The sequence below is a fragment of the Mytilus edulis genome, unplaced genomic scaffold (genome assembly GCF_963676685.1).
Source record: "Mytilus edulis unplaced genomic scaffold, xbMytEdul2.2 SCAFFOLD_944, whole genome shotgun sequence".
Classification (NCBI taxonomy): domain Eukaryota; kingdom Metazoa; phylum Mollusca; class Bivalvia; order Mytilida; family Mytilidae; genus Mytilus; species Mytilus edulis.
Window position 1 is genome coordinate 4,130 of NW_027268406.1, and position 25,517 is coordinate 29,646.

General features: G+C 32.7%; 1 protein-coding gene across 1 annotated transcript; it reads left to right on the forward strand.

The window, feature by feature from the left end:
• Positions 1-5,826: 5,826 nt before the first annotated feature.
• On the forward strand, positions 5,827-25,238 carry LOC139507433 (immunoglobulin-like and fibronectin type III domain-containing protein 1). The gene is made up of 8 exons (XM_071295740.1): positions 5,827-8,151; positions 9,317-9,619; positions 11,381-11,494; positions 16,789-16,905; positions 18,221-18,523; positions 22,275-22,388; positions 23,039-23,155; positions 25,117-25,238. Exons 2-8 carry the CDS (start codon positions 9,442-9,444, stop codon positions 25,236-25,238), a joined length of 1,065 nt encoding a protein of 354 aa, XP_071151841.1. The 5' UTR covers positions 5,827-8,151; positions 9,317-9,441.
• Positions 25,239-25,517: the final 279 nt, after the last annotated feature.

Consider the following 25,517-nt stretch of genomic DNA (forward strand, 5'->3'; position numbering starts at 1 on the left):
GCTTTTAAAATTTTAACATGTTGTTACTGACAACAAAATGAAGGTCAAGTTCAAGAATGATTTTGACTTTTACCGTTCAGGAGTTATGGTTCTTGAAAGATTGAAAAATGGCGTGTCCAGTCGTGTCTGTGCATTTATGCATGAACTGTCCAACCAAAGCTTCCCAAATTTTCCTATGTTGTTACTGATGAAAAAATGGAGGTCAAGTTCAAGAATGACGATTTTGACTTTTACCGGGCATTCAGTAGTTATGGTTCTTGAAAGATTGAAAAATGGGGTTTCCAGTCTTGTCCGTGCAGTTTTGCATGAACTGTTCAATCCAAGCTTCCCAAATTTTAATATGTTATTACTGATGACAAAATGGAGGTCAAGTTCAAGAATGACGATTTTGACTTTTACTGTTCAGGAGTTATGGTTCTTGAAAGATTGAAAAATGTCGTTTCCAGTCATGTCAGTGCTTAAATTACTCATGAACTGTTCAACCAAAGCTTTTCAAATTTTCATATGTTGTTACTGATGACAAAATGGAGGTCAAGTTAAATAATGTTGATTTTGACTTTTACCGTTCAGGAGTTATGGTTCTTGAAAGATAAAAAAATGGCGTTTCCATTCATGTTGTTGCATTTACTCATGAACCATTCAACCTAAGCTCTTTCAAATTTTAATATGTTGATACTGATGACAAAATGCAGGTCAAATTTGATATTGACAATTTTCACTTTCACCGTTCATCAGTTATGGTTCTTGTGATATTGCCAGGACACAAATAAATGTGACAGCCTCTTGTTTCTTGTAAAATGAAAAGAAAACGAAAAAGAAACCTAATGGGACAAAGAAATATGGACAACCGATAAGGAAACCTGGGAACTGGACATATAAATTTGTATACCCTTTATTTTAATGTAAACATTGATGAAATCACTCACTATACTGAGCCTTTTTTCACTGACTACAATACTGATGTACGATGTTAAATATTAAGGTATTGTAGCGTTACATCTCCTAGATTTAATATCAATAATACGAATTGATGTGAAACAAGTGGCGGAAAATTAGTAGCCTACATGGTTAACGTTGTCTTGTATTAGTATTTTTAAAATCAAATGTACACACTGCTTTAAATATCAAGCCGCTTAATTCTTCTCTGAAAATTTAATCCCTAGTAGCCATACATTTTATTTTATAATATTACAATTGAAAACAGTCTCAGTATGCTGTTTTTCTATAGTTGAAAACATTAAAACATAGGCGAAATTAAGATTCCAAAGGGACATTCATACTCACAGACTCCATAGGCGGATTTAGGGGGGGGGCCCAGGGGGCCCGGGCCCCCCCTTTTCGGGAAAAAATTTGGTTGCTTATATAGGGAATCACTGAAGCGTGACTGGAGCGGGCCCCCTCTTAGGTCAGTCAGTGGGCCCCCACTTATGAAAATTTCTGGATCCGCCACTGAAGTCTATAATTAACTGACAACGCCATCACCAAAAAAAGAAGAAAAAAAGACAATCAGACATTAACAATAGTTTACAAAACACAACATGTAAAACTGAAGTCTGAGCAACACACACCTCACCATTAACACTGGGGTTGATCTCAGTTGCTCCGGAAGGGTAAGCAGATATAGCTCCACATGTGACTCCCGTTAACATAGACATGAATTTATATCATTCTACTAAGGAATGTTGAAATTTGGAAGTTAATCTTATTTATATTGGTAATTTTTAAAGATTTTGGTCCTATGCCAAGACAACTGAAAATTCATTCTCTGTTGGTTTTTCTATGACGAAAAGGATACTATATTTTACATAACTTATCTGATCGCCAAACACCAGATTATAAACAATTGATGTCATTTACTAAATAACACCTTACCCTGAACAGTTCCTTGCCATACCACAGCATTAACGACCTGGTTGACCTGTTTGATGTTGTCTAATTTACCATGACTCTTTGCTTGCAAAAGCATAGGAATGAGTAAATCCAATATTGTGTTTTACCTGGTTTCCTGTAACTGTTTAAATTCGATTAAAATAGTTTATATGAGGCTTTTTCAAAATGTGACATAAACAGTGGCAGATACAGGGGCGAGTTCCGGAGGTTGAAACCCTTTTTTTCTGACGACCAATGCATTTGAATGGGGACATAAAGTTGGACCCCCATCCACCCTTTTCTCCTTGGTTGGGACCTCCCCTCTACTTTTTTGAAAATGGCTGGATATATCTGTAACTTGTCCTTATCGATGTTTTGGGCGCAACCATTAAGGATAGTACATATAGTTGCAACTGTGTTATTTACCAATAGTTATGTAACCAACATCTTCTTTCTTTATAAGAACCTTTGAATTCATTGAAACCAAATATTGTATTTATGTTCTTGATGAGGTGCTTACCAGGTTACCTACCAAGTTTTGTAACCTTGTCACTGATTTGTCATCCCAGAAAGCTACCATCAGGGTACCTAGTTTTAGGAATTACATAAAAAATTCTTACATGAATCACTCATAGTGATAGGAATAATATATGACATGAATGTTTCTTATGAGATGTAAACTTGAATTAGCATTCTTACTTTTTTATCCTAGAAAGTTGCCTATAGTGGCCCTTAGTGTAACATAGTAACCTATTGGAAAAACATACTATTATAAAATTGTCTTCCAGAGAAAAGCTTCAAATGGATCCAAAGGAAGCCAAGGCTTGATGTAGAAATAAGGCTATTATTTGACCTAAATTGGTGACTTCATATACAATGCCACTCGGATGGAAGGTTGGCTAATTGGCACTCATACCATGGCCACATCTTCTTATTTTATATGATTAATTGTTTCTTAAGAGCTGTGTTGTTGCTTTGTTGCCTATCTCAGTATCTGTTATCTAAGTAGGCTTCAGTAAGGGGGCTTTATAGTTAAGCATATGCTGGGAAATACTTACAAATTTAAGTCTTCCATTTAGATCCAATAAAAGAATTGAATCCAGTAATGATTTGTATGTTCCGTATGAGGTGCTAACAAAAGTAAAAAAAAATGTACTTTGTTGCTAATCTGTCCTCTAAGATTTTTTAATATGTAACCTTATAGAAAATACATATTTTTCAAAATTAGATATAAAGTTCAATGTATTATTTTCATAGTTTTTTTTATGGCCCAGAACAAAGTTGTCAGGGCAATATAGTTTTACCCTTGTCTCAGTCATTCTGTCATTCGCTCATTCCACAACAAACCATTACACAGTCTTTTTTTCTAAACACTTTTAGATATTTGGCTGATTTTTGGTATGTGAGTTAACCATGATGAGTTACAGATCAAGTTTGAGTTTAATTTTTTGCAGAAATTTCTGACTTTGGACCCTGATAAATTGTTGAAAATCACAGTTAAGATTTTGAGCTAATTTTTGATATTTAAAAAAAAATACAATCCCAATTCAACATCCCAAAATTTTGAAAAACGAATTCCTGGATCCTTAAAGGGTCAATCTCGAAATCTTAAGCTTAAAAACACATGATCCCTGAGTCCCGATAAAGGTCCTATCCCACCTCATAGAAAGTAGGGGTAAATGCAAGGTTTGTCTATTATTCTATTATTATGAAATTTGCTATGAAAAGACTTTGAATATTTGCATACTTTAAATGTTAAGGTATTGCTATTTTAATTGCAACATATGAATTATTGAATAACAAATAAACATGATCTACAAATACATGTAGACCAGACATATCTCTGTGTTAATGTTTCTTTTTTTTTTCTTTTCAGAAATCAAGTTGACCAAGCATATAATATCAAACAGGTAGGAAACTTACATAAATAATAAGTTATCAGTTTTCATAGGAGCTCAGCGGAAAATATATATTTGGGTGTTATCTAAAATTCATTGCATGCTTGATTAATTCACAAATCTTTTTGAGGTGGGTTTAAACATATTTTATTGTTTCAAATGACAAATGGATCAGACACAATTGAATTTTGCATCTTATTTACTGACTTCTCTCTGTGAAGTTTAACTCTAAAGTTGATCATTGGACTCTAAAAGTTGAGTTATATTTCAATCATCTTGTCCTTTCTGATTCCTTCATTGTTTCTTATCGCCCCACTGTTGTATGTTGATTCATCCTTCTGTTGTCAACACTATCAATAACTCAAAAAAGCTTTCAGCTGAATTTTCATGAAACTTTGGTGAATTGTTGATATATAGAGAATAATACATGGCAAAATCCGTATCATATGTCGTATCATCCCGTGACATCAATATCAGCCCAAGGGCCTTTAGGCCCGAGGGATGATATTGGTCGAGGGTGATACGGCATGTGATACGGATTTTGCCATGTATTATACGCTTTATCATATATTTCAACAGAAGAGTATTATATTATATGAACTGTTTTCTGATCTCGATAGATTAGCACTGGGTTACCTTCAGTTCTGCTTTTGTCTTGGTTCAAAGCCTTAAAATAACTGCTTATACAAAGCACCTGGGTTACCTTACCATTTGCCTGCTGCTGTTTTAAAAATATTTTGTTTATTATTGTATTTATTTGAGTGTTTTGTATTTTTTATAGTTGCATTTAGTGTGCCAAAAAATATGCAAACTTGATGTTCGTGACGTCACATACAATATGAAAACTTGACGTTCGTGACGTTACATACCAAACAATGACCTCATTAAAAAAAATGACCTATATTTATGGTCATGACAATATGCGTAAATGTAACAGCCACTATGTTCCGCCAGTTACTTTGTTCCGGCGGAACTTTCTAACTAGTTATTTCGTTCCGTTGGAACTTTTCAACTAGTTGTTTTGTTCCGAGTGCAGTTGAAAAGTTCCAGAAAAAAGTAGCTAGTTGAAAATTCCCGGAACAATGTAGCTAGTTGAAAAATTCTGGCCGGAACAAAACAACTAGTTATATCGTTCCAGATCAAATCAGATAGTCAATTTATTCCAGCATATCATAATAACTGTTCATTACACTCAGTATAAAACCCCCTGATCGCCCAGCTGGCAACAATTAATATTTTTCATCCAATGTCTATCCTTTTAATAACCAAAACCCAGTAGGACAACTACATTTTTGATGGGAAGTCATGATTGACACATGTATTACCCATTCTCTAAACATATTTTCTTATAGATCTCTTTTTAAAGCTTCTACGATAAATTCATTGTTTTTACGCTTTTGAATCTGAATTGCTTCAAAGATACATCCCAGAAGAGAGTTATTACAAGTCTGATTTTGACAAATACATGTCAACACAATGTGTTCTTTTATGAAAAAACGAAACTCAAAATCTCATAAATAAATAGCATTAATATCTAGTATAATAACCAATCTGTGATGTAATTAGATGACACAGTATTGTGCAATAGCAAGAAATTTTCAATTGCACAGTGACAATATTGTGCAATAGCAAGAAATCTTCAATTGCAAAGTATTGTGCAATAGCAAATATTTTCAATTGCACAGTATTGCGCAATGGCAAGAAGTATCTAATTGCACAATATTGTGCAATAGCAAGAAATTTTCAATTGATTGGAGTTATCTTTCTTTGTCCAGAATAGTAGTTGAATCAACTTAAATCATTGTTTTATACAATATACAATGTATATTTACTTTTACTACCAACTGATAAATTAAAACCATTCAGTGATAACAAGCACCTTTTGGTACATTTTAATATTTTATGATGTATTTAAATGAGTAGTTATTGTTGCAAACTCCATTAGAAATTTGAATTGAGATCAGTTTTGGATAAAGGGAAAGGGGTATGTGAAAAAAAAATGGGGGGGGGGGGGGGGTTAAATTTTTTTCATTTTAGATTTCATAAATAAAAAGAAAATTTCTTCAAACATTTTTTTGAGAGGATTAATATTCAACAGCATAGTGAATTGCTCAAAGAAAAAAAAAGTATTTTAAGTTCATTAGACCACAATCATTCTGTGTCAGAAACCTATGCTGTGTCAACTATTTAATCACAATCCAAATTTAGAGCTGAATCCAGCTTGAATGTTGTGTCCATACTTGCCCCAACGGTTCAGGGTTCAACCTCTGCGGTCATATAAAGCTGGGCCTTGTGGAGCATCTGGTTGGCTCATATCTGAAACCAAAGCATTAAGAGCAAATTTGTCAGAAAAAAAAATGTTTTTAGGTCATTATATATTTGCTCTGAAATTTTCAGACCATTCAGGCAAACAATTGTTGGGTTGCTGCCCCTTAATTCCAAATTTTATGAAAATTTTGCATGTTATTATCTTGAATATTTTTATAGATAAAGATACAGTGTAAACAGCAATAATGTTTTTGCAAAGTAAGACCTTAAAATAAGTCAGCATGACTTAAATGGTCAATTGACCCCTTAAGGAGTTATTGCCCTTTATAGTCTATTTTTAACAATTTTCATAAATTCTGTAAATTTTTCAAAATATTTTCCACTAAAACTACTAGGCCAAGTTGATTAATGATAGAGATAATTGTAAGCAGGAAGAAAGTTCAGTCAAAAAAGATCTACAAACACATCACCATTACCAAAACAAAATTTTGTCATGAATCCATCTATGTCCTTTGTTTGATATGCACATAGACCAAATTGAGCAACACCCACATTTATTTTGTGACAAAAATCTATATTATGTCAAAAATTTTATCACAATCCAAATTCAGACAGTATCAAGCTATGTTCAGGGGTTGACCACTGTGGTCTTAAAAAACTCTGCCCTGTGGAGAACCTGGATAAAACTAAAAACCCTTGTTATATGATGTTGTTGTTGTTGTTGTTGTTGTAGTGACCAAGTGACATTTTCAGAAGAATCAGAAAAGCAGTTGTTGGTTTGCTGCCCTGTATTAGTAATTTTAAGGAAAATTTGCTTTTTTTTTCCAGCCTAGCTCGACTCAGGGGTTATGATCCGGTGGCTACGACGGCTGTGGCATTAGCTTACTTCTTAAAAGCTTTATATTTTAGAAGGTGGAAGACCTGGATGCTTCATACTTTGAATATACATATGCCTCATTTTTCGAAGTTTCTGTCAGTCGCATGTCCAATGTCCTTGACTTTATTTCATGGTTCAGTGACTACTTGAATAAAAAGTTAAAAATTTTTTTAATGTTAAATTCTCTATTATTATAAGTTATAGGCTAACTATATTTGGTATGTGCATACCTTGCTAGGTTCTCGTGCCCGTCAGACAGTTTTCACTTGACCTCACCCTCTTTTCACGGATCAGTGAACAAGGTAAAGTTTTGGTGGTCAAGTCCATATCTCAGATACTATAAGCAATAGGTCTACTATATTTGGCGTATAGAATGATTGTAAGGTGAACATGTCTTGCTGGCAGGTGTCATCTGACCTTGACCTCATTTTCATGGTTCAGTGGTCAAAGTTAAGTTTTTGAGTTATGGTCTTTTTTTCTAATACTATATGCAATAGGTCAACTATCTTTGGTGTATGGAAATATGTTATGATCTATATGTCTGTCGCGCAGGTTAATTTTGACCTTGACCTCATTTTAACAGTTCATTTCTCAGTGTTTAGTTTTTCTGTTTTGGTCTGTTTCTCTTTAACTATAAGCATAAGGTCAACTTTTTATTTGTTGTATGGAAGTATTGTTAGCTGTACATGTCTGCCTGGCATGGATCATCTGACCTTGACCTCATTTTCATGGTTTATTGGTCAATGTTTATTTTTGTTGGTTAATTTTATAGTTTATGTGACAGTTGTGGTAAAGCTTTATACTTAGGACTATCAACATAATATCAATGATAAGTAAAGAAAGAGGGACATTTCAGCGTGTGCACTCTGGTGGTTACTATCTTGAATATAAATATAGATTGAGATGAACTGTAAACTGCAATAATGTTCATCAAATAAATCATAAATCAACATTGAAAGCCAAAAGTATAATGGTTGCAGTATTTCATGCATCAATTAAAAAAAATTATCTTAACACAGACTCCTCAGAGCCTCTATAGTTATTTAAAATGCTGCTTATCTATGTTGGGGCCTCAGGTAAGATAAGTTATGTAGCTTTTAGTGTACAACCCTCTTAAATGAGGTATTATTGTTTTTGTTTGCTAAGAAATGAATATAAATTTTAACAAAAAACACAATTGATTTTTTTTGTAGGAAAATTTTCCACCTGGTGACAGATTTCTTAAATCTAAATGTGCAGGTTAGTTTTTGAGTGAAGATCATCAATGCTGGAAATATTAAGTCATACAAATGCATGAAATTTTTCTCCTATTACTTCAACAGAAAAAAGGTACTTTTACAAAAATGTAGGCTTCTTTCAAAGGCAGATTTTGAGCATAATTGAAAGGTATAAGATAAAGTTCATTTATAGGAAAATACAATGTATAGTGAAATCCTATATTAAGAAAAACAATTGACTTGGACCTGTGAACCCCCTTAATTCATATTATATATGAAAAGTAAATGTTTATCATTGTTTTTACTATAAGAATGATTTTTGTGGATCAAATCTGTCAATAAAATGGTTTGCCTTTGTTTCACTTTCAATGTGAGCTTTTCTCATCACTTGGCATCTGCCATTGTCCCTCCTCATAGTCCATTGTCATATACTTATAATAAAACTTTTATAGAAATCTTTTCCTCTAAAACTACTGAGACAAAATTAAGCTGACATGGTTACAATCATCATTAAGGTATCTTGGTAAAAAAATTTGTTAGATGATCCTGCCTGCCAATCAAGATGACAGACATGGCTAAAAAAAGGACATAGGAGTAAAATGCAGCTTTTTGTAAATAATTCTGAAACTAAAGCACTAAGTCTTTAATGTAAATTTTTAACGATTTTTTTCGTAAACTTTTCTTTAAAAAAATTATTTTCCAGCAGTTAATTAATCTACGGGCCAATTAGAATTAAACTAAGCCACAATGCCATCCAACTAACATGGCAATCATGTCTGAATATAGTACATAGGGATTAACTATTGAAGTGTAAGGGAAAATTGTTAAAAAAAACCCAACAATTTCAAATGGTCTTAACTTGAAAACTAATTTAAATAATGATAAGGGGTCTTCAGTAAGTATTGTCTAAGTCAAGATACTAGTGGGATAACCTTTTTTATTTTAATTATTAGGGTATCTTATACTATTTATTATGATTCATAACTCATTTTACATGATTTACAAAACCACAGAAGATTCATGTAAGCGACAAGAGCTAGCCTCTAATTTTAAACAAAAATTGCTATTGTTGAAGATGCAGGTGAGCAAGCCCACCTTGTTAGAGACACTAGTTCCCCTGCTTCATACTTATGTGTTTGAATTTAAGATAAGAAATCAACTAAATATTTAATCTCCATGTACAACAGAGGTACCACAAGCACCTGAAAATTTGAAGGTGAAGACGAGGACCAATGACAAGTTGACTTTGGAATGGACAAGGCCAAAGGCAATTGGCGATTCAAAGGTTACTGGGTACAATATTTCCCTGAAAATGGTTGATTCTGATGACTGGAAAAAGATTGGACGAGGCAGATCATTTGTCACCTCCTATACCATTAAGAATCTGAAGCTGGACAAACATTATGTATGTAGTGTCAGTGCTGAAAACAAAGTTGGTAAAGGACCAGCAGCCGAGGTAGAGTCTCCTGTTGTTCAACATCAAAAGCCAGGTGAATTGAAGTTCTGTCTGAGTTCATTCAAAATTAAAGGCTGAATTGGATTTTTTAGTTCCTGAGTGATTAAGTTAATTTTATTTTATATATGGTTGAAAACATTTTTGGATTGATTTTGGAAGTTATGGTCCAAACTCATGTCCACGTCGTTGTGAGCATTTGTGTCAGATTATTATTTAGTTATAAGACCATTGGTTTCTTGATAATAACTTAAGGATGTACTTAGGTGAGGTTTTGGAATTTGTGTCAAATGTTCGGACTCCTTGGTGTTTTTCCATATAATACAATGTAAAATATTTTGCCCCATAACACCCATTTATTTTTTCATGTAAGACTTAATAGCTCATGAAAGTTCATTTACCAAAATTTTAGAAGATTCTTAATTTTCTTTCTTTTGTTTTGAGACCTAATAATACCAATGCAAATATAAGGTAAAAGTCTGAGTCAGCCTTTTCCCGCCATTTTTTAAATCTCAAATATCTCGAAAAAGAGGTCCATGACCTATCAATATTTTTAGCTTATTTTTATCCTTAATTGATGCTCTATCAACTTATAGTATCAATTTTAACTTCTTAATTTATTAATTTTCACCTAACCTCACCTAAGTACATCCTTAAGTATTTATAAGAAAATAGAAATATATGAAATTTTAAAACTACGTTTGAAATCATAAAAGGAAGGCTGGGATTTATTTAGGGGGTTTTGGTTCGAACAGTTTATGTATAAAGGGCCAAAAAAGGGCTAAAATAAGCATTTTTATAGTTTCCAGAAAATAAACCGTATGTAAGTATAAATACAATCTTACTGAAACTGCTAATTTAAATTTTTCAGCTATTTTTTGTGTGAGTTTCTACTACTGTCCGACTATAACATAGCTCTTTTCTGTGTACTTTTTGTGTTGAAAACTTTGATGCCCCACCTACGTTCGTCTCTGTCCCGCTTCAGGTTAAAGTTTTTGGTCAAGGTATTTTTTTATGAAGCTGAAGTCCAATCAACTTGAAACTTAGTACACTTGTTGCTTATGATATTATGTTTCTAATTTTTAAGCCAAATTAGACTTTTGACTCCAATTTCAGGGTCCACTGAACATATAAAATGAAAGTGCCAGTTTCAGGTTAAAGTTTTTGGTCAAGGTAGTTTTTGATGATTCAATCAACCTCAAAACTTGGTACACATGTTACCTTTATATGGTATGATCTTTCTAATTTTAATGCCAAATTAAACTTTTTACCCAATTTCCCGGTCCATTAAATATGGAAAATAATGTGTGAGTGGGGCATCTGTGTACTTTGGACACATTCTTGTTTTCAGGCAGTTTTGCAGTGCCAAACTATATGTATCAACTGGGTGTTTTACAGTGAAAGTACCTATGTGTAGTTACAAGTTGGTCTAATTTGCTGATAACAAAATCAATACTTATACCAAACATAACAATGTTTAAAGATTTAATTACAGTGTTAAATAGGTAACCTTGAAAATATGAGCATAAGTTTATAAGTATAACAACCTGATAATGAACATAAGTATAACAAACATGAACAATTCCACATATGTCATAAGTATAACAAACATGAACAATTCAACATATGTCATAAGTATAACAAACATGAACAATTCCACATGTGTCATAAGTATAACAAACATCAGGTTGTTTATTTTAAGGGTGTTTATCATTATACTATAGTTAATCTATCATATTATCATGATTATTGTTCAAGATTTAGGCCATACTGGTAATTTAGACCTTTTGTTTTACAGTGAAAGCTATTGAGAAAGCCAGAACAAGCAAACAATCTATCAAAGATAAGAAAGAAAATGAAGCGCTATATAGTGATGTAGTCAAAAAGAATTTAACTAGCAGACCAACAACAGGTAAAAAATGATTGAGAAAATTTAAATAAATGGGCTTAAATAAGTTATATTTGAATATGCCTAGTCATATTCACTCTGCTAGTTCAAGATAAAGGACCAGTAATGACCCATCAAATTGTGCAATCAAAAAGACATCAAAATTTTCATAGGGAAGAGTGAAAAAAGGACATATGTTACATGATATAGATATGTTTGAAATATATAAAGTTATGTGAAATATATAGAAAAAGACTTGATTAACTCATATATTTTAAAGATTGGACTTTTAACCAAAGCCAAAAATTTGAAAAAAAAAGGTATTTCATTTCTGACTGTCTTAGGAATCCAGTGAAGTAAAACAATGTTAGGCTTATCTGAAAAAGCATCAAAATTTGCCACAAATTTATATTTCCTTTACATAACTGTTGTAGCAATATATTTACAGTTAATGAAGTTTTCCAATGTTCGATCTTGTTTTAATTTTGCAGTTTAATTAGGGAAGATTTCAAAATCTTGATCAATGCAAGTATGTCACTAAAAATGGTGGGTTGATAGAAATAAAACTATTGTTTGTGCTGCAGGAGCTTAGAAAGTTTGAAATAGGATCTTTATCAATTAAGAGATAAAAAGTTGCCATTCAATGTTTTGGTCAGAAATTTCCATGTTTTCTATAGGGACTAGCCTCGCTTTAATGTACAACATTGAACCCTTACAAAACATTAAAAAATAAAAACTGTTAGACTTGAGAGAAATCTTAGACCAATGCACTGGTGCAGTGAATGTAAACATGGTATCAGTATATAGCTGGGCTGTTAATAAAATTGAGAAAGGTAATGGGGAATGTGTCAAAGCGACAACAACCCGACCATAGATTAGACAACAGTCGAAGGCCACCAAAGGGTCTTCAATGTAGCGAGAATCTCCTGCAACCGTAGGTGTCCTTCAGCTGGCCCCTTAAATAATATGTATACTAGTACAGTTATAATGGACATCATACTAAACTTTGAATTATTCACAAGAAACTAAAATTGAAAATCATACAAGACTTACAAAGGACAGAGGCTCCTGACTTGGGACTGGCGCTAAATTGCGGCCGGGTTAAACATGTTTATGAGATCTAAACCCTCCCCTATACCACTAGCTAATGTAGAAAAGTAAACACATAACAATACGCAGGGGTGTGGAAATATTTGTTGTGAGCACTTGTCCCTGGGCAAGTAAAACAAAAATTTTACTTGTCCAGAATTTTTTTTACTTGCCCTGATGATTTCAATAAATATTGAAGTATTTCTTGTTAGCTAATATATGATTCTTACTTAGCACTGTTGTTCATTATAAACACATGAAATTCATTTGTTAATATGTGTAAAAAATTAGGAAATTGATAAACATCAATGGGACAAAACCTAACAGCAAACCAACCAATGAAATGACATGTAAAGAACAATTTTGCAGCAGTTTTTTTAATAAAAATTGTAGCCAGTAGCTACAGATACTAAATTTGAGGACAGTGATTGAAGAAATGTAAACTGAATAATAGATTAACTATTTCTTGATTAATATTTATTATTGTATTGATGGGCAATTAAAACGTCCCTTCTATTTACCACTTGACAACAAATAATGTTGACCTTACATCTATAAATAAGACAAAACTTAATTTATTTTCCGAATTTCCATAGATAGCCAGGGTCAATCTGATATCCACGATGTCTGAAATTCTCGCTTCTGTTTTTTTTTTTAAATACTCTGTGTCCTCCATTTGCATTTAAGGTTTTCTACTCGACTCATGACTCTTTTTGTCTTGCTTGCCCAGCTTTTTATTAAGTACAGTGAAACCTGTCCAAACCGAACACCCACGAGACTTTGCGTTTTGTTCGGTTTTCACAGGTGTTCGGATTATAGAGATAAACGGAAGTTGACACCAAAATAATTTTGGCACTTACTGACACGGGATTATAGGTGACACAATAGACGACAAATTATTTTTGTGTTGATTTAAATGTAAATGTAAAAAATATAAGTAGAGATGATCAACGTTTTGCTTCATTTTTGTTAATAAATCAAACACAACTCCGTCAATCACGCTCGTCGTTGTGAGATGTCCGACAAAGAGAAATTTTGCTTTTGATAATTATTTTCTCATCTATAATTCACTGACTAATTCAGGTTCGCAGACGCTTTCAAATGACGATTCCGTAGTTGAATCTGGAATGTCATTGTACACACGAGTTCTCCACTTAACCTGGTCACCTGCTGATTGATACTTCGACACACGATAAGAGTGAAACAAAAGCAGGGGTCCAGTTTATTCTCGGACTTTATCGTTGCTGAATAGCTAACGGAAGTCTTTGGGAGCATGTGTATCAAATATATAGGGCCTCTAACGAGAATCCGACAATCGAAAGCCATATACCTTGTTGTGTTGCATGACTTCTTAATCCAGTGAAAAGCTTTAAAACTATTATTTAATTAAACAGTTTAGCTACAAAATGGCAGTTGCGAGTTTGTGGTCGTAATTATTTGAGTAACGTGCATTTAACTGATCTGAAAGTTCCTTCCTTGTCATTATCGGCCATGGGGGTAGCTGACCAGTTTAACATTTCTTTACAAAAAATTACTTTAGACATGGACACAAACATGCTAATTAATTTGTAATAACAACTCACCAGTTAATTAACCTCAAATACCCTCTGGGATACTCTGTCTTCCTGTGTTTGTTTAATTAAATCATGCAAATAATTAAAAATGCTTTTTTGTTTTGATTGCTATTGATCGATTTTGACAGGTAATTTTTAAAGACAAATTTACTAACTAGCCTTCAAAAAGCGTTCGGAATTCGGTGTTGACAGGGTTCGGTTTTGTCAGGTTAGATTAACGTTAATTGATAGGGAAATTTTTCGGGACTTTGAAAATTGTTCGGTTTAAACTGAAATTCGTTTTTATCAGGGTTCGGTTTACCCAGGTTTCACTGTATTTATCAATCTGAATCTCGATACAAAATTTAAAGAAATGACACTTCCGGTAAATGATGGATAAAACCTAATCGACAATCCCGGGTCAATGGACAAAGCCAATGCAATGTTACGCGACTCTGGTTCGCATACTTATTTTTATTTATTTTGGTTATTGATCTATTTCAGGTATCATGTAATATTTATCGTCATGAACATTGATGTTTTTACTTGCTGAACATTGGTTTCTTTTACATAAATTAAACATCTTTATACGTTTTGAAATTAATTTTATGTTTTTGTTGGACTTTGTCTTGTAAATTTTTTTACTTGTCCACCGGCAACCAAGACAAAAATAATTACTTCTCCGGTTGTTCAAATGGCGAGTCAGGCATAGCATTTCCACACCCCTAATACGCACATTAAAATTCAGTTCAGGAGAAGTCTGAGTCCGATGTCAGAAGATGAAACAAAATAAGATAAATAAAATGACAATAATACATAAATAACAACAGACTACTAGCAGTTAACTGACATGCCAGCTCCAGACCTCAATTAAACTGATTGAAAGATTATGTCTTCATCATATGAATATCAGGCACAATCCCTCCCCTTAGGGGTTCAGTATCATACTATCTAACTGTGCACCACTTATTGCGGAACCTGTTTTTGTATTGTTATGAGTTACAATTTATGACAAAAATAAGCAAAGACCCATCGAAACAACATCTGATAAACAAATTTAATAATACTTTTAGATATTTGGATGATATTTTGGCTCTCAATAATGACGACTTCAGTATGTATATTAATGAAATTTATCCTGTTGAACTTACTTTAAATAAAGCTAATACTAACAATGACCACTGCCCTTTTCTCGATCTTGATATCTATATCATTAATGGAAAGCTGAATACTAAAATTTATGATAAAAGGGATGATTTTTCATTTCCTATCGTTAATTATTCGTTTTTAGATGGTGACGTTCCCTTGTCACCATCTTACGGTGTTTATATATCTCAACTTGTACGATTCGCTCGTGTGTGTAACAATGTTTTAGATTTTAACGAGAGAAATTTATGTATTACTGAAAAATTATTACACCAGAGTTTTCGATATCACAAACTAGTCAAAACATTTACTAAATTTTATCATCGGTATAAAGACATCATTCGTAAATATAGCTCAACATGCAGACTTCTAATACGTTCAGGTATTTCACATTCAATTTTTTATGGAAATATTCTTTATAAAGCACAAAGGTGTCAGTATTCACCTCAGAAACTTACAAAACCTTTGAATAGACTTATTAAGAAGGGATATAATTACGATACTGTTGTCAAGTCATTAAAGATTGCATATTTTGGCGTTAATATTGAGTCACTGATAAGGTCTTTGCATCGGAACTAAACACATTTATTCTAAAAACAGTTGTTGGCATGACACGGGTTATGTTCTTCTCATATATGTTATGATGGTATGATACTAAACCCCTAACGGGAAGGATTGTGCCTGATGTTCATATGATGAAATCATAATCTTTCAGTCAGTTTAATTGAAGTCTGGAGCTGGCATGTCAGTTAACTGCTAGTAGTCTGTTGTTATTTTCGTATTATTGTCATTTTGTTTATTTTTTTTTGTTACATCTTCTGACATCAGACTCGGACTTCTCTTGAACTGAATTTTAATGTGCGTATTGTTATGCGTTTACTTTTCTACATTGGTTAGAGGTATAGGGGGAGGGTTGAGATCTCACAAACATGTTTAACCCCACCACATTTTTGTGCCTGTCCCCAGTCAGGAGCCTCTGGCCTTTGTTAGTCTTGTATTATTTTAATTTTAGTTTCTTGTGTACAATTTGGAAATTAGTATGGCGTTCATTATCACTGGACTAGTATATATTTGTTTAGGGGCCAGCTGAAGGACGCCTCCGGGTGCGGGAATTTCTCGCTACATTGAAGACCTGTTGGTGACCCTCTGCTGTTGTTTTTTATTTGGTCGGGTTGTTGTCTCTTTGACACATTCCCCATTTCCATTCTCAATTTTATCATAAAATATATGAGAAAAACATAACCTGTGTCATCAGCCAACAACTGTTTTATTCCTTTTTGTCTTATATTTTTGTTTTAAGAATCATAGAAATATATACATGTAGAAAGCAAATGTTAATAGGCAAAATGATCAAAAAGTCAAGATCTAAAACAAATAAGTGAACATTCCCAAAATTGTCAGTTGACCCTTTATTGAAGTTATTGTCCTAAATGACTTTTTTATTATCAGCTTTTTGCATTTTTGCCTATTATTTTGAAAATAGTTGTATCAGTGAAGACATTTGTGTGTCAACAAACTCTTGTTTTACAGTGAAATCTATTGGGAAAGCCAGCCCTAGCCAACCATCATTCAAGAATAAGAAAGGAGGAAATAAAGTATTATATTGTGATAAATTTAAAAGGAATTTAACAAGTCCACCAATAGCAGGTAACAACTATTTGAGTAAAATGTGTTTTTAAAGGATTAGAAAATTCTGCTTGGGATGAATGTAGCTATACAGTCAAACCTGCACTACTGGTCACCTTGTTTCAACAGTCAATTGCAACCAATGGTGGCTTTCAAATCTTTCTTTTTTTTTACTCTATATTATTTTAAGTATTATAAGAAAGATAGAAAGCAAATTTAAATAGACAAAAGATCGAAGAGTCAAGATCTAAAGCAAATGAGTCTTATGGCAAAAATCGTCAGTTGACCCCTTATTGAATTGATTGCCCTTAAATGACTATTTTATTTTCAGCTGTTTACATATTTCCTATTTTATTTTGAAAACATTATATTTATGATCAGCATCTGCAAAATAAGATCTACAAATGGACCATCATGGATGAAATATTTAGTCTACTGATATTGGAGCTTTTTCCCTTTAAAGATTTAGCTCATGACATCTTCCCTTTAAAAGTGCACCAGTGTCCGTCAAATATCTAAATAGGCTGTAATCAAGCTTTTCTCATCACTTTGCATCTGTCATATACTTATAAATAAACTTTTATCAAAATCTTTTCCTCTAAAACTTCTGAGACAAAATTAAGCTGACGTGGTTACAATCATCATTAAGGTATCTTGGAAAAAAATGTGTTAGATGATCCCGCCTGCCAATCAAGATGACAGACATGGCTAAAAAAAGGACATAGGAGTAAAATGCAACTTTTTGTAAACAGTTCTGAAACTAAAGCACTTAGAGCAAATCTGACATGGGATAGAAATGGTCATCAGATTAAGATCAATTAGTCCTGAAAACTTAAGACTAATCAGACAACTGGTTGTTGGATAACTGTCCCTGAATTTGTAATTTTAAGGAAATTGAGCAGTTTTTTGGTTATTATCTAATGTATTATTATAGACAAAGATAATGTATATAAGATCTAAAAAGAAGTTGATATGACAAAAATATTCAATTGACCCCTTAAATTGATATTGCCTTTTAAAGTGAATTTTTAACAATTTTTTCGTAAATTTCTCCAGTTAATCTACGGGGCCAATTAGAATAAAACTAAGCCACAATGCTTATACTATTTATTATGATTTAAACCTTATTTTAAATGATTTTCAAAACCACAGAAGATTCATTTAAGCGACACAGGCTCATGAGAGCTAGCCTCTAGTTTTAAACAAAAATTGCTATTGTTGAAGATGCAGGTGAGCAAGCCCAGCTTGCTAGAGACTCTAGTTTCCCTGCTTCATACTTATGTGTTTGAATTTAAGATAAGAAATCAACTAAATATTTAATCTCCATGTACAACAGAGGTACCACAAGCACCTGAAAATTTGAAGGTGAAGACGAGGACCAATGACAAGTTGACTTTGGAATGGACAAGGCCAAAGGCAATTGGCGATTCAAAGGTTACTGGGTACAATATTTCCCTGAAAATGGTTGATTCTGATGACTGGAAAAAGATTGGACGAGGCAGATCATTTGTCACCTCCTATACCATTAAGAATCTGAAGCTGGACAAACATTATGTATGTAGTGTCAGTGCTGAAAACAAAGTTGGTAAAGGACCAGCAGCCGAGGTAGAGTCTCCTGTTGTTCAACATCAAAAGCCAGGTAAATTGAAGTTCTGTCTGAGTTCATTCAAAATTAAAGGCTGAATTGGATTTTTTTAGTTCCTGAGTGGTTAAGTTAAATTTGAATTATCTGTAACTTTTAAAAGACATGATCAGAAAAGTGCAATTAATGTAAACACCAAATTAATCCAGTGTTCTTATCATTTTCTTACACTATGTTGATACCAGCTGTTATTACTCACATGACTTGATAAAAAAAAAATCTCCATTGAAAATATGGGAAAAAAATATTATATTATGTTCTAACTTTCTCATTCAAAGTTTAGGAATTTTGTTTTCAGCTCACCTGGCTCAAAGGGCCAAGTGAGCTTTTCTCATTACTTGGCGTTCGTCATTGTCGGCGTAACTTTTCACATTTTGAACATCTTCTAGAGAACCACTGAATGAAATGGAACCAAACATAGCATGAATGATCCTTATGAGGTGTTGACCAAGTGTTGTTAGTTTGTAGCTGATCCATTATCCAAGATGGCTGCCAGCAGAGGACTTAGTTAAACTTAGTACCCTATGGGAAATACTTACAAATGTCTTCTTTTAGAGAACCACTAAATGGAATGAAACCAAACATAGCATGAATGTTCCTTATGAGGTGTTGACCAAGTGTTAACACTCAGGCCTCTACAATAACTTTTTTTTCAACTTGTCCTGTAGGACAAGCACATACCAAAATTTACTTGTCCGAATGAAATTGTTACTTGTCCAAAAATTTATTAAAAATAACCTTTTTTACATTTTTAGTTGATTAAAGGAACAAAACGAATTTAAACAATATAACAGAATTTGATGTATTTTTTAAAAAATACTTTTCAAAAATATGAGTCAAGTACAACTGCGAAACTAGTCATATCACAGGAATTAGGTTCTAGCTTCCATCAATGCTAGTCTCATCAGATTCTTAATCATGAGGCACCATCTGATAGGCCTGTACACTCATTGGATTTGTATTCTGTTTATTTTTTTTTGAGTTAAAAAAAAAGTTTATTCAAATGCAATCAATAAAAAGAAGATAAGCCATCATAAGGTCTGATTGCCAATGAGACAACTCTCTGCAAAAGACCAAATGACACAGAAATTAACAACTATAGGTCACCATATTGCAAGTAATGTTTTTTTCTACTTATGATCAAATATGATTTTGTGAATTTTATGGTAAATAAAAAAAAATATTTTTGTGAAAAAATTACCGGTATGGTATTTATTATAAGGAACAGAATAAGGTAGCAAATGAGGTTCAAATGAGGTACAGATTTGTCTTGGTCCCAAAATGTCTCCTGCCTTGTCAAACTGTCTATCAATCATGTCTACTAAATATGTCTTCTACGGTGCCAAACTGTCTCTTAAACAATTGGAGCTGAATCTTTCGAGGTGACGAACTGTCCTGTAAAGTTACCTTTTCTACAAAGCGCATCATTGATTCCGATCAGTAAGACTGTTTTCTGAGAATAGTATTCCTTTTACCTGTTAAAAAGTACCTGACAAAGAACCAGTTAAAAATTATCGATTGCAAGTAAACATGTTGAAGAAAAAGGTTTTGCATTTGAATAAACAGAATACAGAAACATGTCAAATTAATATTTGTTTTTTCTTGTTTTTGTTGATAATAAAATACTTTGTTTATCAAAGTTGGAATAAATTTATTTTCTGCAGAATAATTGTACTTGTCCCGAGGGACAAGCTTGATCCAGCTTTTACTTGTTCGACCTTTTTTCCCTCTGGTACCGGACAATCGGATAAGCGTTATTGTCGAGGCCTGGTTCTTACTTTGAAACCGATCCATTATATAAGATGGCCACAAGCAGGGACTTGGTTTAACATAGGACCCTATGTATGGCGCGGAATCAGGGTCAAAAATACTTATTTACGTATAAACATAATTATTTCTGTATATACGGAATTCGATTTATGTATATACGTAAATCGAATTCCGTATATACGTTAATCAAATTCTGTATATACAGAAATAATTACGTATATACGTAAATCGAATTCCGTATATACGTTAATCGATGGTTTAACATAGGACCCTATGGGACATACGTACAAATGTACTGAATAGAATGAAATCAAACATGGCATGAATGTTCCTTATGAGGTGCTGACCAAGTGTTGTTATTTTGTAGCTTTTCCATTATCCAAGATGGCCACCAGGGGGGACCTAGTTTAATATAGGACCCTATGGGAAATACATACAAATGTTTTATTTTAAAGAACCACTGAATAGAATGAAACAAAATTTATCATGAATGTTCCTTATGAGGTACTAAACAATGTGTTGTTATTTTGAAGCCGTTCCATTATTTAAGATTGCCGCCATTGGGGGACTTATTTTAACATGGGATCCTATGGGAATTACATACAAATGTCTTCTTTAAGAGAACTACTGATCAAACATAACAATATTAAATCAAATTTGGCCTAAAACATCATTATAAGTATCTGTTACAATTTTTTATTTACATTTTTAATATTATTTCAAAATTCCAAGTATAGAATCAGGTGAGCCACACAGGATCTTGAGATTCTCTAGTTTATATATGGTTCAAAACATTTTTGGATTGATTTTGGAAGTTATGGTCCAAACTCTTCTCCACGTTGTTGTTAGCATCGGTGTAAGTATAAATATAATCTTTCTGAAACTGCTTATTTAAATTTTTCAGCTATTTTTTTTATGTGAGTTCCTACTACTGTCCCACTATAACATAGTCTTTTAAGTGTACTTTTTGTGTTGAATACTTTTATTCCCAACCTACGTTCGTCCCTGTCCTGCTTCAGGTTAAAGTTTTTTGTCAAGGTAGTTTTTGATGAAGCTGAAATCCAATCAACGTAAAACTTAGTACACTTGTTGCTTATGATATGATCTTTCTAATGTTAAAGCCAAATTAGACTTTTGACCCCAATTTCAAGGTCCACTGAACATATAAAATGAAAGTGCCAGTTTCAGGTTAAAGTTTTTGGTCAAGGTAGTTTTTGATGAAGCTAAGGTCCAATCAACTTGAAACTTAGTACACCTGTACCTATATATGGTATGATCTTTCTAATTTTAATGCCAAATTAGATTTTTACCCAAATTCATGGTCCATGGAATATGGAAAATAATGTGCGAGTGGGGCATCTATGTACTTTGGACACATTCTTGTTTTCAGGCAGTTGTGCAGTGCAAAAGTATATGTATCAACTGGTTGTTTTAAGTGAATGTACCTATGTGTAGTTACAAGTTGGGCTAATTTGCTGATAACAGAATCAATATTTATACCAAATAAAACAATATTTAAAGATTTAATTACAGTGTTAAATAGGTAACCTTAAAAATATGAACATAAGTTATAAGTATAACAACCTGATAATGAACATAAGTATAACAAACATGAACAATTCAACAAATGTCATAAGTATAACAAACATGAACAATTCAAAATATGTCACAAGTGTAACAAACATGAACAATTCAACATATGTCATAAGTAGAACAAACTTGAACAATTCAACATATGTCATAAGTATAACAAACATGAACAATTCAACATATGTCACAAGTATAACAAACATGAACAATTCAACATATGTCATAAGTATAACAAACATGAACAATTCAACATATGTCATAAGTATAACTAACATCAGGTTGTTGATTTTAAGGGTGTTTATCATATACTATAGTTAATCTATCATATTATCATGATTATTGTTCAAAATTCAGGCCATACTGGTAATTTAGAACTTTTTTTTTACAGTGAAAGCTATTGAGAAAGCCAAAACAAGCAAACAATCTATCAAAGATAAGAAAGAAAATGAAGCGCTATATAGTGATGTAGTCAAAAAGAATTTAACTAGCAGACCAATAACAGGTAAAAAATGATTGAGAAAATTTAAATAAATGGGCTTAAATAGGTTATATTTGAATATGCCTAGTCATATTCACTCTGCTAGTTCAAGATAAAGGACCAGTAATGACCCATCAAATTGTGCAATCAAAAAGGCATCAAAATTTTCATAGGGAAGAGTGAAAAAAGGACATATATTACATGATATAGATATGTTTGAAAATTACAAAGTTATGTAAAATATATAGAAAAAAGACTTGATTAACTCACATTACTTTTGGACAATTTTCTCATTTTTTATAAACCTTAGAAAACCATTCTCAGTCATATTGGTACCGTTTAGTTATTGTTATTTTCAATAAGTTGCTTCTAAATAAACTGAAGTTATTGATCTTAAATGAAAATATATCTTTTTGATTCCTATTGTCTTAATTTTTTTTTAAGAATCATAGAAATATATACATGTAGAAAGCAAATGTTAATAGGCAAAATGATCAAAAAGTCAAGATCTAAAACAAATAAGTGAACATTCCCAAAATTGTCAGTTAGCCCTTTATTGAAGTTATTGTCCTAAATGACTTTTTTATTATCAGCTTTTTGCATTTTTGCCTATTATTTTGAAAAAAGTTGTATCAGTGAAGACATTTGTGTGTCAACAAACTCTTGTTTTACAGTGAAATCTATTGGGAAAGCCAGCCCTAGCCAACCATCATTCAAGAATAAGAAAGGAGGAAATAAAGTATTATATTGTGATAAATTTAAAAAGAATTTAACAAGTCGACCAATAGCAGGTAACAACTATTTGAGAAAAATGTGTTTTTAAAGGATTAGAAAATTCTGCTTGGGATGAATATAGCTATACAGTCAAACCTGCACTAATGATCACCTTGTTTCAACAGTCAATTGCAACCAATGGTGGCTTTCAAATCTTTCCTTTTTTTTACTCTATATTATTTTACGTATAGAAAGATAGAAAGCAAATTTAAATAGACAAAAGATCAAAGAGTCAAGATCTAAAGCAAATGAGTCAACATGGCAAAAATCGTCAGTTGACCCCTTATTGAATTGATTGCCCTTAAATGACTATTTTATTTTCAGCTGTTTACATATTTCCTATTTTATTTTGAAAACATTATATTTATGATCAGCATCTGCAAAATAAGATCTACAAATAGACCATCATGGATGAATTATTTAGTCTACTAATATTGGAACTTTTTCCCTTTAAAGATTTAGCTCATGACATCTTCCCTTTAAAAGTGCACCAGTGTCCGTCAAATATCTAAATGGGCTGTAATCAAGCTTTTATTATCACTTTGCATCTGTCATATACTTGTAAATAAACTTTTATCAAAATCTTTTCCTCTAAAACTACTGAGACAAAATTAAGCTGACGTGGTTACAATCATCATTAAGGTATCTTGGAAAAAAAATGTGTTAGATGATCCCGCCTGCCAATCAAGATGACAGACATGGCTAAAAAAAGGACAGTGGAATAAAATGCATCTTTTTGTAAACAGTTCTGAAACTAAAGCACTTAGAGCAAATCTGACATGGGATAGAAATGGTCATCAGATTAAGATCAATTAGTCTTGAAAACTAATCAGACAACCGGTTGTTGGATAACTGTCCCAGAATTTGTAATTTTAAGGAAATTTAGCAGTTTTTTGTTTATAATCTAATGTATTATTATAGACAAAGATATTAATGTATATAAGATATAAAAACAAGTTGATATGACAAAGATATTCAATTGACCCCTTAACTTGATATTGCCTTTTAAAGTGATTTTTTTCGTAAATTTCTCCAGTTAATCTACGGGGCCAATTAGAATAAAACTAAGCCACAATGCCATCCAACTAACATGGCAATCATGTCTGAATAAAGTACATAGGGATTTACTATTGAAGTGTAAGGGAAAATTGTTAAAAAACCCAAAACAATTTCAAATAGTCATAACTTGAAAACTAATTTAAATAATGATAAGGGGTCTTCAGTAAGTATTGTCTAAGTCGAGATACTTGTGGGATAACCTTTTTAAATTTAATTATTAGGGTATCTTATCAGGGGTCGAATTTAAGCTTTTTTGTGTACTAGCCAGCCGGACCAGTGGACTGAAAACTCTACTGGTCCGGCTCCAAATCTACTGGTCCTGCAAAAATGACATTAATTTGACAAACACTAATATAAATGACAGATGTTTAATTTTATTTTGATGCTTTTGTTTACATAAGTTAGACAGTAACAAAGGAATTTCCACATTTTGTATTGTTGTGAAGGACGCTCACCCGAGATATTAATTAACTTGATCAATTGTAATACCCCCCAGTATCGTGTAATTGATTTCACAGGTAAATTGTTTTGTAAACAAACGGAGATTGCCATGCAATCAGTGATTTTTATCGACAAATTTCTACTGGTCCGCCGGACCACCAGATGACAAAATCTACTGGTCCGACGCAAATTTTACTAGTCCCGGACTACCGGACTAGCGCTAATTTCGACCCCTGTATCTTATACTATTTATTATGATTTAAACCTTATTTTACATGATTTTCAAAACCACAGAAGATTCATTTAAGCGACACAGGCTCATGAGAGCTAGCCTCTAGTTTTAAACAAATATTGCTATTGTTGAAGATGCAGGTGAGCAAGCCCAGCTTGTTAGAGACTCTAATTCCCCTGCTTCATACTTATGTGTTTGAATTTAAGATAAGAAATCAACTAAATATTTAATCTCCATGTACAACAGAGGTACCACAAGCACCTGCAAATTTGAAGGTGAAGATGAGGACCAATGACAAGTTGACTTTGGAATGGACAAGGCAAAGGCAATTGGCGATTCAAAGGTTACTGGGTACAATATTTCCCTGAAAATGGTTGATTCTGATGACTGGAAAAAGATTGGACGAGGCAGATCATTTGTCACCTCCTATACCATTAAGAATCTGAAGCTGGACAAACATTATGTATGTAGTGTCAGTGCTGAAAACAAAGTTGGTAAAGGACCAGCAGCCGAGGTAGAGTCTCCTGTTGTTCAACATCAAAAGCCAGGTAAATTGAAGTTCTGTCTGAGTTCATTCAAAATTAAAGGCTGGATTAGATTTTTTTAGTTCCTGAGTGGTTAAGTTAAATTTGAATTATCTGTAACTT

What these genes read in the sequence shown, in the direction of transcription:
- LOC139507433 (XM_071295740.1), top strand. Translation starts at nt 9,442, where the DNA reads ATGGTTGATTCTGATGACTGGAAAAAGATTGGACGAGGCAGATCATTT. An exon ending in AACTAGCAGACCAACAACAG is followed by an intron (nt 11,495 to 16,788) that starts GTAAAAAATGAT and finishes CTTGTTTTACAG; the next exon opens with TGAAATCTATTGGGAAAGCC. An exon ending in AACAAGTCGACCAATAGCAG is followed by an intron (nt 23,156 to 25,116) that starts GTAACAACTATT and finishes CATGTACAACAG; the next exon opens with AGGTACCACAAGCACCTGCA.